Genomic DNA, 16,966 nt, shown 5'->3' with positions numbered 1-16,966 from the left:
TTGGCCATATGTAGAAACTGAGAGTGACTTATCTGGGCCCGTGACCATGTAAGTGCGGTTTATCACATACTCCAGTCATTGGTCCCAACAACTGTCATATTTTTCCCCATTCCACATCATTGCACATGCCCATTTGCTTTTATTTGTGTCATTGTTCATATAGATACAGTACATGCTCTTTGAGCATGTTTACTTGGACGGATATGAGCATGGAACATCTCCCTGCTGAGCGGGTGCAGAGCGGCCAATCCGGCCGTTCATCTCGGTACGGACAGCTTGGAACGATTTTGAGCATACAAATTTGAATCGTCCATTGCTCAGTTAAGATTTGAGCTGTCGATTGCCAAAATGAGCAGCCAATCTAGCCGCTTTGCACCGCTCTACTGGGAGATGCTTTGTCATTCCTGCCTGCATAGCTATGGACATCATATTCAGTGTTTGATTAGAATTGTTGATTCAATATCTATTGCAGTGTGTTTTATATTCCAAAAAAGGTGGGATATAAAGTAGAATGGAGTTACTAGTATTAACCCATCATCACCATTAGTCCGGTGAATCTTCACTGTTAGTCACAAACAAGCGAGCCCTATGTATCGTGAAGGGCTTTCCCTCTTGGAGCCACCAACGGCTTAGGCTGGGCAATTACCCGCGTATTTTTGGTTTTATCATTATGATGAATGAAATTAGTTTGCCAATCAAAAAAGTTCACCTGGTATTTGTTGGACGGAGGACAGCACGTAGAAGGATTAGTTGGGGAAGTCTCAGATACAGTCGATACCGTGTTGATAAATTAGAAGGCTGCGTTACATCACTGGGATATTTCACAAATTTTTTGCACCCATTGTGTAGCTACTTATACGGCACAGTAGGTTTCATCATGTCGCTGTAGTCTTCGAGCAAGGTGATTTTTTTTCACGACTATTTGATTCAGCAACCTTGACAAATGAATGGTTTGGATTATCAAGTTGACCTATGGTGGGCAAGCAGTGGTCTGAGCTTCACGGTGAAGTTGAGATCTCCAACTTTAGCTAATCCCAACTCCGTACATCCCACATTTTCACATGGGGGTGAATAAAATGGTGAAATGTACCTAAGGGGCCTTTCATCATATCAACAAACCAAAACAATTTCAAACAATTTGACGTGACAACAAGTTCAATATTGTGTGCATATATATAAATCAGTCAATGTTAGCTTGTATCCATCAGTGAAGAGCAAGAGGAATTTGAAAATCACTTGAGTTGAAAGTTTTGTAAATCTGCTATATAGGTATATCAACAGGAAGCCAAACGATTTTCACTAAGCATATACCAGTATCTTTAGTGTTGTTTTACAGGGGTTTGAGTAGATGTTTATCTTGCAGATGGGTGTAGGCACCCATTGGATAAGTCAGGGCTCTCTATGTCGAGAAAGCTCGTTAGTAGTGTTCTGCGTGCAGATTGTGCTTTTGAACTCCCTGGAGATAACTTTCCATTTCCTTCCTCGATCTTGATTGCATCTTGTATGGCCGTTATTATTTCCTGCATCCTTGGGCGGGAATATCCATGTTTTTCGACACACTGGATTGCAACTTCAGCGACCCTCCATACGGACTCAATTTTGACACTTTCTGTGAGGGTAGGATCAATGATGCTGATTACATCCCCTTTACGAATCAATGACCTTGCCTGCAAAACAAAAATGCCGACTACAATGGAGAAAATGCGCAAGTTGCTTGCATTGATATTGACGAAGTTCATGCTTTGATGTCCTAACTTTGTTTGCTCAAGCTGGAAGCGCAAGTTGCACGTATTTTGCTCAGTTTAAGGGAAACTGGTTTGCTATTGTATTTGAAATGGCTGATATCTCCATGTAATGGAGCAACTACATTCATGACTCTTTTCTTTTCTTTGTTAAGTGACTTTCTGGCTTCGTATGTGACTATGAGGTATATCCGTTGTTAGGATTATCCAAATTGTGTCTTCTTCATAGGTGTCTTTACTCGCAATTCAACCTTGCATAGATGAATCATAGATCACTAGATCAGGTCAAGGTGTATATAAGTCATCAGCGCCTTATCGAATGCCAACCAGAATTTGACAGTTCAGGGACTCCAGCCTGCTGCATCTTTCAGGTGTTAGATGCTGTACTTTACTCAGGCTTCGTCAAGCTAAGAAACTGTATCTTGTTTTAGATGTTTTAATACTTCCTTGAGTACATTTTTCTGCATGAAATTGAGTTAGCCAGGAAAGATTGTTCTAACCTCATAGATTCTTATCTTTGACAAATTTAAAAATATCTTTAGACAGCTGTGATTCTCTATCTGTAATAAAATCCCGTGTATCCATTTTCTTGCCCTGTTTTCCCATATATTGAATTTCTTTGAGTAGGTTTAGTTACCAAAAGTTTGAACATGTAATGCAAATCACATCGTCAAAATCAATAAAAACTACAAATGTACATACCCAGTGAACTATGTTCCATTCAGGACCATAATTTTCAGTTGAGACGGGCTTTCTTCCAGAGATCAGTTCCAATAGGACAACTCCAAAACTGTAAACATCACTCTTTTCAGTCAATTGCTGGTTTGCATAGTACCTGTGGACGAAACTAAATTCGTAAAGCTTCATGGAGAAGTTAACATTTGATCTTTAGAATACACAAATCAGTATGCTTACTCGGGATCTAGGTATCCTACTGTTCCCCGTGCCACACTTGATATATGAGTTAGATCTTCTTCAGCTTGCCTTGACAGTCCAAAATCAGACACTTTTGCCCTCATATGAACGTCCAGAAGAATATTGCTTGTTTTCACGTCCCGGTGAATGATACTAGGGTTGCATCCAGTGTGCAAGTATTCAAGTCCTATATAAGCCCCAATTTCTGATTAGCAATTTGACTACAAAATTCAGTTATACATTACCAGCAAAGAAGTTCTGAATCAACCTTTCGCAGCATCTTCTGCAATGTGAAGACGAGCCAGCCAATCTAAGTGCTTGTGTTTGCCTGAATCTGTGAGTACATTAAAGATTTAGGTTTAGCTGTTTCTGCAGCAATTCGAAAGAGGAAAGGACAGAGTCATGAGTATAGTGGAAAACCATGTATGTGATCCCGCAAGGTTCCATGGTGCATGTATTCGTAGACCAGCATTCGCTGATTTGCTTCTTCACAGTATCCAATTAAAGGAACCAAGTTCCTGTGATGGATTCTTGACAAGAGAGCAACCTGCGAGAATACTCTGTAACTACTGACTTTTTTAAACGTTTTGAAACTTGTTATGATGGTTTTTGCTTGAAATTTTTTGTTCGTAAATAAATTTTGTGTGGTGAAGAAGTTTATGCAGCCAATGATAAGGAGACTACCTCGGTCACAAATTGCTTTGTTCCATGGCTAGTTGAATCAGCCATGGTCTTAACTGCAACCTCTTTCCCGTCTTTCATTCTTCCATAATAAACTGGCCCAAAACTTCCTTTCCCGATTTTCTTTGAAAAACTGTCCGTAGCTTCTTCTATCTCATAGAGGGGAATACAGATTGCGACCCCTTCATCCATTAAATGTCCACCTCGTGCAATTGAGTAGGAACTTGAAGGCTTGTTGCTGATACGTAACGAATCATCTGGTAGATAATTTGGACAATACTCAATATGCAAATAACGGTGCACTTAATCTGGAAACTAATAGCTGGAAAATTGGTGGGGTACATGCCTTTGTCATCACTTCTCTGATAAGTCTTTTTTCGAAGGTAGCGCAGCAGTAGCAAGCTTCCAAACAGTAGGAAGGCAATAATCACAAGTATTCCTATTGAAATTCCAAGTATCATCGTGTAATGGGGCTTATGCTTTCCCTTTTGACTTAGACCAGGATTGCCTTTATAGCTGCGGTAGAAAACACAGTGCTAATCTATTACCTTTGTTGGTTGCTCACCCACACATGCATATACTGCTTTAATACTTTGCGTCATTGTGGTTATTATCCCTGACTGCAAAGTGTAATTAGTTCTTCTTTCATATAATGCGTGATGAAGTGGATTGTTTTTAGAAATCTGTGTTTCATCAGAGTTTAGTAGTCCATGGATCTTTTGTCATGCATTATGCTCAGAGAATGCTATTCAATATACTTTCAAGTATTTCATGTCCTAGTATATCTTTGTTTGTAATAGAAATATAAAAACTTATGTGGAGGAGATGCGTTATTTATGAGCTCTTGTGAATTTGCAGTTCTCTGAAATAATAATGAAAAGATCGTAAGTTGGCAAGTCTTTGTGGCGTCGAAAGAAAGTCATACTCCTACAACTTCAAGCCAAAAAAAAATCCCCAATGGTATATGGTATTTTCAATGGTGCCTAGTTTGCATTGATCAAAAGCACATTCGACAGTGTAGAAACATACTTGAAAGTTACATTTCCTGCTAACAATGCTGGAGGGATTTTGCCACTCAAGGAGTTGTTCTGTACATACCTGTCAACATATTGATTTACAATTACTGCATATTTTATGTATATGAGGGAAAACATCCTCAAAACCTTCAACACCTAAAGTCTTACTCTTACCGAGAGAACAAAGAGAAGAGAAGAGGCTAAACTAATCTACTATGCAGAAATTAAGATATTCAAAGCTACTTACAGTTCTTGTAAGCTTGGTAATCTTCCAAAATAAGAAGGTAGTGGACCACTCAGTTTGTTGTTTTCGAGATGCCTGCATGTTCACCAACAATATATTCAAATGAAATCCTATTCCTCAAGCTGTTGGGGCTCATAAAATTTAGGTGAAGAGCTTACACAATCTTTATATTGACCAGACGACTCATGTCAGGGATTGATCCTGCGAGGGAGTTTCCATCTAACCACCTAAGATAATGGAAACTTATAAACCAAATTGCATGGCGAGATTGAAGACGGACAATAATGTTTTGCGTAGTATAATGGCACTTACAGCTCTGTCAATGCGTCCATGTTCTCAAGCCCCGATGGGATCTCCCCCTGCATATTCTTGCCTGACAGCATACTGGCCAAGCAGGTGAGTAGATTCATATAGGCTCAGAAAACACATGATAAATGAGTGAGTTGGAAACAACTTGGCTACTATGTTAGAGATAGTTATGTCTTCTGTAAGTCACATGACAACCTAAACCTCCATATATTGGTGATGCTAACCCCTTTAATTTGTTCCCAGAGGCTAGGAGGCATCTCAGAATAAATGCCCGTAATGCAAGCTCATCATAAAGTTTTTCATATGTGCATGAGCTAGACATATGAAAAACAACTGGAAGTTCAGATATAATACCATCGGAGGGTCAGGTATAATACAACTGCAGGGCCAGATATGATTGAACCATATTGTGAAGCCAATCAAGTACAAAAGTGATGTGTAGTATATAAGCGTGAAGGCACCTTCACCTCAACGGTTAGCTTTTGAAGTTGAGTTCTACCAAAGATGGGGTAAAACTTTTGAGTTTATGAGAGTGATGTCTATCAATGAAGCATTAGTTTTATAAGACACTGTACATGAATGATGAAATTACCATTATGTTTGATCTAGCAATGAATATGCACTAGAGTTCCATCTACAAGTTTTCTTGTAAGTGTTATTATTTCAGATGCCTGCATGGATTTTCTGCTCTTGGAATTCACCACTGACTTGAAAAGTTTGACATATCTATTCTGCAGTTAAGAAATCCAGTACTCCACCAGATACGTGGATGGATAGAAGGCGCAATTCTTGTTTTGAGTGGATGCTGAGATGTAGTCACATATGACTCAGTGTTGTACTGTAAATCCAAAGGAAACAAGAATTGTCAATGGTATTAAGGACTTACATTTTTGTGATTCTTGGAGGTATGTTAGAGCTGCAAGTCACCCATTCCCAAGGAGCTGGCACACAGGGATCGCCTTCACTTGTTCCAACACTTTCATCAGACATGGCGCGAAGGGCATTGAGAACATTCACTTCCATGCAAAAATAAAGAGAAATTAGCTCGTACTTGTAAAGCGCATTCATCATCTTTCACAATTTCTGACTCACTATATTCTACGGTAAGTGGTCTTACCATCTTGTTCATCTGCCTTTGAGCCTATCTGTACATATTTGCTTATTTCAATTGCATTGAGCAGTGGTCCTCGATTAGAATCCGAGGTCCTCCTAAAGGAGAACGACAGAACAAAATCCAGTGTCACATTCATGTAGCTTGGTTCATAGAGAGTGTAGCTTCCATTTGCGTTCTCGGCAATATTCACCACAGCATTGCTATAGTCAGGCATATAAGGCTCGGCCATTTTGAATTTTCGTGTTTCATTCGCCCCCAAGCTTTCAATTTCGGCAAAATATGCAAAAGCTCGAGCATTGGCAGGGAAGTCCTCCAGATTCAACCTGTAGCTTAAAACCCCTTTTGTCCCTACAACAGCAGTTTGCATTACTTTCACAGGTGGATATTCTCTTGTATTAACGTTTATGTTCTTTGTTGTATTTATTCTCTCTGTGCCAGGGGCTACTCCTACCAGATAGTTTGGTCTTTTTTCAAGATCCGAGTTCCATATTCGGTCGTATGGATCGTCCGGGTACCTGGAAAAGGTCATGCTGTTAGTTTTTTGGTATTGGTTTTTGCAACACCCTGTTTGGTTGCAGTTATAGTATCAGTTTCCGTAACATTTTTCAGAAAATTCTCTCTGAAACAAAGTCATTTTTGTAGCTTATTCACTTTGAGCAGGATTTCGGTAATATTAGGCCCTTCGTTAGCATGTTTCTTAATTTCATCGAAATTCTCCGAAAACAATTTTCAAAACTGTCAAACTAATCAAGTTTCCTGAGTTTTTCCGACTGTAAATTCATGAACCGGATTCTAAAAACTGCAACCTCACAGAGCTTTAATATCAGCATCAAGTGGTTTTGGTAGTACGTATTTTATTGGTTATATCCTAAATGGCACCCAAAAATCTGAGAAGAAAGTGTCGTCGTGCTAATCCTATGTGAACACTGAATAATGAGCTAGTTACCTTACAGCTTCCTTGGAAGCAGCCCCAAAATTCACTCTGGCTGCTACTTTCAAGTAGAAACCATCCTCAAAATCGGTAGCATACATCGAAAGATTCAAACTCCGGAGCTCAATAGTGGAGATAAACGGAGAACCCGTGGTTGCACAGCACAAGCACACATCAATGGAATCCGAGGGCGCCCTTATGATCATTTCCTTCACATATACTCTTGAAGCATCTTGCACTGCCACCGTTGCCCACTTAGTTGCATCCAAGTAGAGCAGGAATTTGGGGTAAGTGTCTTCATTTGCAGAAGTACCATATAGAAAGGTCGCTCGGACGAGGTACCGCCTTCTCTCCTCGGTGCTTAGAGTGTAACAGTACTTCTTGTTGTCTACGGGGAAGTCCCGGCGTATTTTGTACTGTGGTTGCAAGTCTCCATTTGGGTTTTCTACTTGTAGTGGTTTTCCTTGGCTCATGATTCCGGTGTCTGAAACCCATTCCAATCTGGTGTGTTGGTCTGTGTAATTGCTTGTGCCTCCACAGTCTATACTGATGAACTCTGCATTTGTAGTGGGGATTTTGGTCAATTGCTTACACATAAACAGATTGTCATCATCTTTATAGTTTATAGGTATAATAATAAGATCAGACATTTTCTTGTGCTTCAATAAACTCTGTGTGTGTGTGTGTGTGTAGAGTCAATGAAAGAAGAAAATTTGGGGAGTTTTCATGTTTCTTTTGCAGCATGGCATAATCAAGTTTCTGAGAACTTGTTTCAGAATTATGTTGAGTGAAATTTGTTTTCTGAAAGATTTCAGTGCAATAATTGTTAAGAAGAACACATACCTTTCACTTGGCACAGGCTAGATGGTATCAAGCATAGAATTAGGAGAAGGGTATTGAAAATTAAACCCATTGAAGACGATGAAGAAGAGAAAACAGTCTTTCTGGAATTTTACTGTGGTCTTATCATTTCAGTGGTTGTGATTGACAGAGTGAAAAACTCTTTATTTTGTCCAAATCCTACCGAACCTTTACTGCTCCAGTTGCCTTTCACTTTTTATAACAGATGGGTATTGGCAGTGTTCATTGTTATTTGGATCTTTAGCTGATTTTGAAATCTTGCTTTTCCTTGGAAAAGGGTTTTAAGGTTCATTTTCAGTTTCACCTTTTTGCTTTTGGGAAAGGAAATGAGTGGGATACCAGCTCAAGCCAGTAAGCAGAAAGTGCTTCAAATATACTTGTTTTGTGATACTTTTGTCGAAGTTTCATACCTATTTTCATTCAGTTTCATGAAATTGGAAGTATGTTTTAAGTGTGACCATTTCATGCACGGCCAAGCTAGATGCATTGTTCATAAACTAGATGGTTAACCTCAATCATTGAACTTTAGCCGTGTGTGTGTTTGTTTGTGTGTGTGTGTGTGTGAGAGAGAGAGAGAGAGAGAGAGAGAGTATATGATGCTCCAGATTTGTGATAGTGTATGAGAGAGAGAGAGAGAGAGAGAGAGAGAGACTATGATAGTATGATGCTCCAGATTTGTGAAGTGTATCCAAACAAAATCTGGTACTGTGGGTCATTGTACTGGTCTTCATCATAAATATCTTGTACTTGATATGTGGAATAAAGGGTGCCACTATTATTGTTGATTCATCGTGGCAGGCTAACCACTAATTCGGCTAACCACTAATTCGCGAAAAATTATTCAGTATTCCTGGAGCAATTTCTTCGCTGCATTTTTGCGATGGATTCTGCATTTGTGCAGTGGCGAAGATTCTTGACCCAATGCTGCAGAAGCGCTAAATAATCTCACCCCAAGCCCAATTCAGTACTGCCAAAATTTACTTAAAAAGTGCCATAATGCTGCACAACAAAGTTTGGGATAACTAAAGTTCAAACTTATGCGTGAAAGGTATATCAAAGTACATAAAACATAGTCCATATGAGATGAGATGAGATTTTGGCCTTATACATTCCTTAGAGCATCCGCATTGTAATAAGCAAATGGACGTGAATAAGCAAATTTAGCAACAATACTCAAAAAACACCCCACATTGTAATAACCAAAGTTACAAGTCTTTTAGTAAATAACCAAATTTCATCCATCGCATAACCAAACTTAACAACTTTTACCAATAACCAAAACTCAATAACCAAACTCAACAATTAAACTCAAAACTTAATAACTCAAAAACACCCTATTTTAGAATCGTCTCATCGAGACGAATAATTTGGTGTGGTCGGGTGCGTGATTAAAACTCGTTTGCTATTCGACAAATGTGTATTGTGTATTGTGGGGTTTTTTTTGGTTAGGGATACAAAAATAACCAATGTGGAGGTAGAAGTTGTTAAGTTTGATTATGAACTAAATGGATAATCAAATGCTGACGTGGCACATGTTGATTATTGATTTTGATTAGTACCATTGCGAATGCTCTTATCGAACGTTGAGTGAAATGAACGGTTGTTAGCATGGCCCTTCGATAAAACCCACCACAATCAACCTCAAGGCAATCAATAAGGCCCAATGAATTTATAGATATTGAGTGCAATGAACAACTACAGGTTACATTGGGACAATGAGTCAAGTTGAGTGGATCCACTTGGGCAGTTAATTGGTGCGAGGTCGGCTTCACCGTATTTTATTTGAGACTTCTTATTTATCAATAACAGTACATATATAATAGTTTAAAAAAAATGCCACTTTGCAATTAGAGATACACTGGAAATGAAGTATACCCAAACCCGTAAGGCCGGCCTTGACTTTACGGGGTCCTAATGCAAAATTTAAAGATGGGACATTTTCTTGCTAGACTATTACAAAGGATACCAAAATAGGAGGGACTCCTGATATCTATAAATTTTGGAGGGCCTGAAATGACCACACCTTGAGTTTTAACTCAAAACTGCCTCGGAAAACCCGCTACGAAGAGCACATATAACAATGTCTGTGGTCACGGGGAGGCATATATAAATGAAGATAAAAGAAGGAATAGACAAGTGACGAATATTATCTTGTGCTTTTGCTTTCTAAAGTTTTGGTAACACCAAAATCTTTTTTCCTTTGTTACTTTAGACCAACTTGTCTTTAGCTTTTTCTAAAGTTTGGAAAAAGTAAGCAGTTTGATGCTCCTTGTATATGTGAACACAAATATTAAAAAATAAAAATGGTCGTATGGTCCCTCTCTCCTTTGTCACTAACTTCTGCTAAATCAAAGCTCCTTTAACAAGATGGAAACTAACCAAAATGAAAAAAACTCACTTAACAAGGTGGGGCGCCGGATTCTTCGTGCTGAAAACCCCCGTGTCGAGGGGTTTTCGGCCGTTGAAATGTGTGTGTTTTTTTTCAGGTTTGAAATCTAACGGTCAAAGTACCACTCGGTACAAAGGCACAAGAACTTTTTGGCCAGAAATTTGTGTGTAATGCCACTTATAAAAATGTTTACTCAATTATAAGTGCCTAGGTTGTCAGGTTGGTTTGCCCCATCCAAAGAAAAATTCCAATTCCGTCTCTGTATTCACCCACAAACATTATGTGGGGACCATCTACGGCCTTTTGGTGTGTTGCCCATGACTGTATTCAGTTGATTCTTTATTTTTTAATGCAGAAGAGTGTTCAGTTACTCTTTGAGATTTTTTAGCACGGTTTTTTTTTTTGTTATGTTCTCATGATCTTTTACAAGATTCATGTCAACTTTTTACATCTTGACTAGAAGAACAGTACTAAAAGTAAGGATAGATCAAAGTTGAAAAAATTCACATAAAACAATGAAAAAGACCCGGTAACTATTTGATTCTTTTTCGTCGTCTTATATGGAGTATAATTTTTTCCCAATTTTGATTTATGTGTATGTTTTTTGATTCCTCTTTTTGAGACAAAAAATAGAAGGTACTCCCTCCGTCCCACTTTGTTCCGTCTGTTTCCTTTTTTGGATGTCTCAAAAAATTGTCTATATCTCACAATCTATAATATTTTATATATTCAATATGGATCTTGTTTGATAGATCTCAATTTATTTTATTAAACAAAGTTTTCGAAATCATAAAAAACATTATAGATTGGGAGATATAGATAATTTTTTGGGATGTTCTAAAAAAGAAACAGACGGAACAAAGTGGGACGGAAGGAGTAAGATTTAATCTGAACTTTGTAAAAATTAAGAGAGAATACCCAAAAAAAAAAAAAAACCCGTACCAAAGACTCAAAGAGCCCCTAAAAAACTACTGTAGACCACAAGGCCATTAGTCTATCTTGGTTGGGTCTGTATATGAAAGCTGTGTGGGTCAAACGATTTGGGCCTTGAATGGCTAGCTGAAGCCCAACTGTGTTCAATCTTGTAGCCCTGCCAATATAAACTTTCTTTCTTCTAACCTGCCCAAAAATGGAGCAGTTGGAAAAGCAAAGTGAAAACAGCATTACAAATTCTCAGTCCCATGACTTCTATCTACTATTACGGAGGCCCATTTAGATATTACATCTCAGCCTTGCTTATTTTGTGGGTGAAACAGGCGCAAGCAAGTAAAAGATAAAAATCAAGACAGAGAAAGAATGTCGGGCACGTGTCCGCATATCTCACTGTGCATAAAGCGCAAATTGGGCACTTGTGTGTATGTGTATATCTCACTATGCATAGAGAGAGCGTATTGAGCATGTGTATTCGTATCTCACTATGCGTAGAGAGAGCATATATATGCGTATCTCACTATGCAAACTAGGCCCAATGGGCTCTCTTGCGTTTCGTGCTAGGGCCAAGCCTGCCAGTTTCTCAATAACTGGTGTAATTCCAAAAATTATCCGAAGAAAAAACAATCAATGATCTAGAGCTCCAAATTATTCCAAAGCTTCATCACAATTGACAAATTCAAGATTTGGCAAGCAAAAAAAAGACCTTCCACTCATAAAACAACATATGGGCATCCTTAAAACGAAAAAACAAAGAACAAAAACTAAACAGGCCTTCCAATCTTTTCCACTTGTTAATATATCTCTCACCCTTTCTCACTCAAAAACTTCATTCAACATTAATGTCCAAAACCTTAGAACTAATCTCAGCCTTAGGTATACTAACATACAAAACCCCATCTCTGACCCCAGCTTTAATCTTCTCAAACCGGACATTCTCAGGCAATGCAATCCTAAAACTGTACTTCCCATAGCTCTTGGCAGGCCATTCCCCTTCCTCTTCTTCTCCATTTTCGCCGTTGATCTTCTTCTTCGGCACTTTTTGGCCTTTCACAACCAACATCTTCTCCTCCACCCAGACCTTCACGTCTTCTTTGGTCATCCCGGGCATGTCGAATCTCATCTTGTAATCTTTTTCTCCTTCCTTTATTTCCCATGGCGTCCTTCCCCTGCTGTATCCGCCGGTCTCGGCCGGATACGAGGTTGCCGCCGGGTAGCCGTAGGGAACAGGGTCCTCTATCATTCTGTCCATTGTTTCCATCATTTGCTGCACTGTTCTTGCTGTTGGGAATCTGTCCCATAGCCCTGCATTATACATAGAGAGAGATGGATAAGGTACTCAAAATCAGTATGGCTAAGATACTGATTGTTTCCCGAAAACAGATAAAACTTGGTAGAAAATTTGTTTCTGGAAAGTGGAAACCGCCCACGTTAGCTTGATTGCATTGCAGTTATCAGAATCATTGTTAAGAGTACATTGTTCAGCAAATATGTTTTGACAACAAAAACCGAGGTGCGTGCACATTAGACCAAACACCTGAGTTGTCAAAAGTTAAAAAAAGAGAAGAAAAAAAAAACCCACCCCAAAAGACAATAGTTGGCTGCTGTTTCGAAAATCAATTTCCGAGAATTACTTTTTCCACACGGATTTTGGAAATCATTTCGGCGTTCTTCAAAAACAAAAAACGACACCCTTTTTGGATATAGAGAAAAAGTTTCCTAACTTTCGAGAAAAATTTCCGTTCGAGCACTAAACTGATAAGAAAATGATGGGTGCATTGCCGAACCTAATTATGAATGCCCATAATAATGCCTGCACCATTTTTCTATCGTCGCATGATGGTTGCACGCGTTTTGGGTCGAATGCGCAACAGAAATCACACTACAAATATTCATATTCATAATTTTGCTTCCGAAAAGAACGAGAATAAGAGAAACACAAACAACACCAGAGAGAGAATTTCTGAGATTCGGGTACTGATACAAACCTATAGGTGCAGATTGGGCAATCCTTTTCTTGGGTTGCTGTTGGGTCTGGCTCTTGGCTGCTGTTCTCTGCAAATGGTCAAGACTGTCTCTTCCATCTGCAGCCCTCGCAACGACACTGATACTCCCACCTCTCTTCCCACCATGTCCGATTGGACTTCTCAACGAATTTGGGGACTTGGGAAACAGGAGTTTGCACTTCCTTTGGGATGATATGGGCAGAGAAATAGTTGGGTTTGAAATGGAAATTGACATTTTTCTTTTTTCTCTTGCTCTGATTGAAGTATTTGGCTGGTAATGGAATGGATTGATCAAATCAGGGACTGAATCGGTGGAAGAAAGGGAGTGGGTTTTGGTGATATTTAAACAGGGGAATGGACGTTTCTGGAAAGAATGGGATATGGGGCTGTTCGGCGAATACGCTGCAAGCTTCTGGACTTCTCCGGAAGTTTTTTTTGTGGGATCATGAGGAGTATTACGGAGAAGATACCACACGACACCGTATCTATCTTGAGACGCCATGTACAAATGCCTCCAAGCCCGGTGTAAATTCTCCTCCAGTAATGCTACACACACAGATTTTATACGCAGATTTGTTGTGGGGCCTACTACGGGTCCCACACAAATAATCCGAGTCGTTCATTAAATGTAAAACATTTTTTCTAGAGCTTCTACGAAAAATCAGCTCAATCCGATACCTATAAGTGCTTGATTTAATCATCTAACTTTTCATTATCCTAAAATTCGAATGAAAAGTTAAATGATTGAATCGAGCATTTGTAAGTATTGGATTGAGCTGATTTTTTGCGGAGGCCCTTGAAAAAATGTTTTACATTTAATGAACGGCTCGGATTATTTGTGTGGGACCCGTAGTGGGTCCCACAACAAATCTGTGTATAAAATTTGTGTATAAAATCTGTGTGTGTAGCATTACTGATTCTCCTCGGGAGTGATTATGAGCCTGTCTATGGCTACCGACGTGGCTGCACCGATTTGAAACTGACTACGGTTCTCTACTTAGGACGGATAATTCGAGGCATTTATAATTTTTTTTTAAAATGAGTGGCTTTGTAAAAATCAGCTCAATTTTATATGTATAGGTACTCGATCCAATCTTTCCATTATATATTGAGATTACCGGGTCTTGAAATATGAATTGAAAAAATGAAAGATTGAACACCTACACATGTTAGATAAAACTGATATTTCTCACACCCACTCGATTTTTTAAAATTATTGAACGGCATGGATCATCTATGTGGAGCCTAGAGTGGCTCCGTGCGGTGATCGGTGCAGCCACTGTCGATGGCTTTAGCATATCGGTAATTGATTGCTCTAAAATTCTGATTTATGAGAATATAAAATAAAATAACGACACTGCAATGGTTTGAGGACATTTTAACATAATCTCAAATTTTGAGCATTGAATTAAATTCGTCCCATTCATTTTTTATGCAAATTATAAATGGGTAAAGTAATGTGCCAAAGTTTGACAATTGTTAAAGTTGATTCCAAAATTAGCAGAAGAATGGCATTATCAAAATTTTGATGATGAGTTTGGAACAAGGGTGGAGAGGGTTTTGCAAGTGCTAAATTGTGGCATAGGCATAGGATTTGATACATGGATGGGCTCGCTCTTAAATGTAAATTTATTCACTCATGCTATTTGATGGCTAGGAGCATCCCTAGTGGGCTCCTAATTTAGCTCCTAGATGACACTCCTAGTATTTAGCAAGCCTTTTTTTTTCATTTTGGTCTTCAATGTGCTATTGCTCCCCACATAAGTTCCCGATGACTCGTAAGCATGGCTCCCAACCCATTTGCTAAATTTAGGTATTGTTCTAGCTAGCTCAATGTGGGATCCCAAGTTTTTAATTATGGGAGTTCCAAAATAGACGGCATTTGCTAAAAGAAATAAATTTGCCCTTGCAATTAAATCTCAATAGTCATCCCAACCAAGATTGAATGTTTACTCTCTTGTTTCCATTATACTATTTTACCCAAAGTTTTCCGAATCTCAAGTGTCAATTACTGAGCTTAATTTCCCTCTCAATTGAATTAGAAATGATCGTTCTAGTTTCAACCTAGTCTCAGTTTCATCCCCTAGTATCAATTGCAATGCTTTTAACCCTAAGGCTTTGTTTGGAACCCATGAAAAACAAAGATAAATAAAAGAGAAGAAAAATGAGGAAAATGAGAGGAAAATTTTACTATTCACTATGCTTAAAATTATTATTTTCTTCACTTTTTCTCTTCCAACCAAACAATGGAAGGGAAATTTTTTTAATTTTCCTTTCTTTTCCTTTCCTTTCCATGGGTTTCAAACATAACTTAAAGTTTGGTCAATGTACCTATTAGATCCAATAGATAATGTCTACTTCCCAAATTGACGAAAAAGTGCCTAATTAGAGCATCCACAGTAGAATAAGCAAAATAAAAAATTGTTAAAGTTAGCAACATTGGATCAAAAAAGTGCTCACATTGAAATAACCAAACCTAGTAACATCTTAACAACTCATCAAATTTTGGCTCTTCAATAATCAAAACTAGCAATATTTTGTCAATAACCAAATTTTATCTCTCAATCAAATACACCAACATTACATAAAAACATTCTCTTTCTCTCTCTCTCAACAATGTTTTCAAAAAATAATTTTAAAAAACTGTAACTTTCAGATTTTTTTTCTTTTTTTTTCAGAAACTTTTTTTTTTACAAAAAACAATTTTTTCAAAAATTTTAAAAACTATAAGTAAATAAAGTGTGTTTTTCAAAAAACTGTTTTTGAAATTTCAAAACTCTTTTATAGAAAATTGTTTTTTACACAAAATCTATTTTTCAAAAACTGTATTTATAGTTTTTAAAATTTCAAAATTATTTGTGTAAATACAATTCTTTCAAAATTTCTCAAAATTGTATTTATAGTTTTAAAGTGAACAAAGTGTGTGTTTTTTGTTTTGAAAAACTTTTTTTTTTTGAACTGTTTATAACATAAACAGTTTTTTTTCTTCAAAAATCGTTTTTTCAAAAAATATGGGTGAAATGAAGGAAAAAAGTTTGGAGGGCCTATTGGTTTTTATTATGGGCACAAAATAACCAATGTGGGATTTGACATTGTTAACTTTAACAACCTCTAAATGGATAATCAAAATCTGATGTGGCATATTTTGATTATTCACATTTGCTTATTCCACTGCTGATACTTTTAAGGAGTTAAATTGAGAGACATGGTTAAGGAGTTGAAATTGAGAGACGCGGGAAAAGGCCCTGAAATGTCAAAACTGACTGCTAGGTTAAAAGCATTGTACTAATGGCTACTGGGGGGACAAAATTGAGATTGTGTTGAAACTAAAGGGGCCATTTCTAAAATTTCCCTCTCAATTGAATTATTTTGCATTCCCCCGCCCCTTCTGTGAGCCCAATTTTCAAAATATCTCTCTCTCTCACCCCATTTTCGATCTTGCGTTTGCTCAGGATCTCCCCCAACTTCATCACCAAGTACGATCGAGGTAACAGTCGCCTGCCGCCACCTCCTTAACCCTCCTCCGTCGACACGCAATTATGGCCTTCACCCATTCTTCCCAACTAGGTTCTCCTTGTACATCTTATATGTAAAATTCTGCTACACATGCTTATTGCGCTCTTAGATACTATTGAAAATAGTATGTGTATTTTCTAGATCTGCTGCTCTCTCTTTTTAGCTCTTGATAGGACTTAGGAGGATGGGTTTTTCCCCCGGGCTTGGGATATCTGAATGGATTATTTTATGTGGTCGTAGGATCGATAGTATCAAATGAAAAGAGGAATGGAGGTTTAGGCAGCGGCAGTCGCAGTGAGAAGGTAACCGCCT

General features: G+C 38.2%; 2 protein-coding genes across 2 annotated transcripts; both read right to left on the bottom strand.

Annotated features, from left to right (window-relative positions):
- Positions 1–1,221: 1,221 nt before the first annotated feature.
- On the bottom strand, positions 1,222–8,465 carry LOC131311951 (probable LRR receptor-like serine/threonine-protein kinase At1g67720). The gene is made up of 15 exons (XM_058339612.1): positions 7,796–8,465; positions 6,968–7,508; positions 6,025–6,536; positions 5,794–5,923; positions 4,911–4,982; positions 4,757–4,825; positions 4,602–4,673; positions 4,368–4,436; positions 3,685–3,854; positions 3,342–3,595; positions 3,078–3,204; positions 2,926–2,991; positions 2,658–2,844; positions 2,445–2,577; positions 1,222–1,667 (listed from the first exon to the last, which is right to left on the bottom strand). The coding sequence occupies exons 1-15, from the start codon at positions 7,863–7,865 to the stop codon at positions 1,353–1,355; spliced, it is 2,787 nt and encodes a 928-aa protein (XP_058195595.1). The 5' UTR covers positions 7,866–8,465; the 3' UTR covers positions 1,222–1,352.
- Positions 8,466–11,751: 3,286 nt separating this feature from the next.
- LOC131311950 (small heat shock protein, chloroplastic-like) lies at positions 11,752–13,667 on the bottom strand. Its single transcript, XM_058339611.1, has 2 exons — positions 13,121–13,667; positions 11,752–12,437 (listed from the first exon to the last, which is right to left on the bottom strand). Exons 1-2 carry the CDS (start codon positions 13,638–13,640, stop codon positions 11,962–11,964), a joined length of 996 nt encoding a protein of 331 aa, XP_058195594.1. The 5' UTR covers positions 13,641–13,667; the 3' UTR covers positions 11,752–11,961.
- Between the last annotated feature and the right edge of the window lie 3,299 nt (positions 13,668–16,966).

This window comes from Rhododendron vialii, chromosome 12a (genome assembly GCF_030253575.1).
Source record: "Rhododendron vialii isolate Sample 1 chromosome 12a, ASM3025357v1".
In the NCBI taxonomy this organism is placed as follows: domain Eukaryota; kingdom Viridiplantae; phylum Streptophyta; class Magnoliopsida; order Ericales; family Ericaceae; genus Rhododendron; species Rhododendron vialii.
Note: the sequence above shows the minus strand (reverse complement) of the source record. Positions and strands in the feature narration are given on the sequence as shown.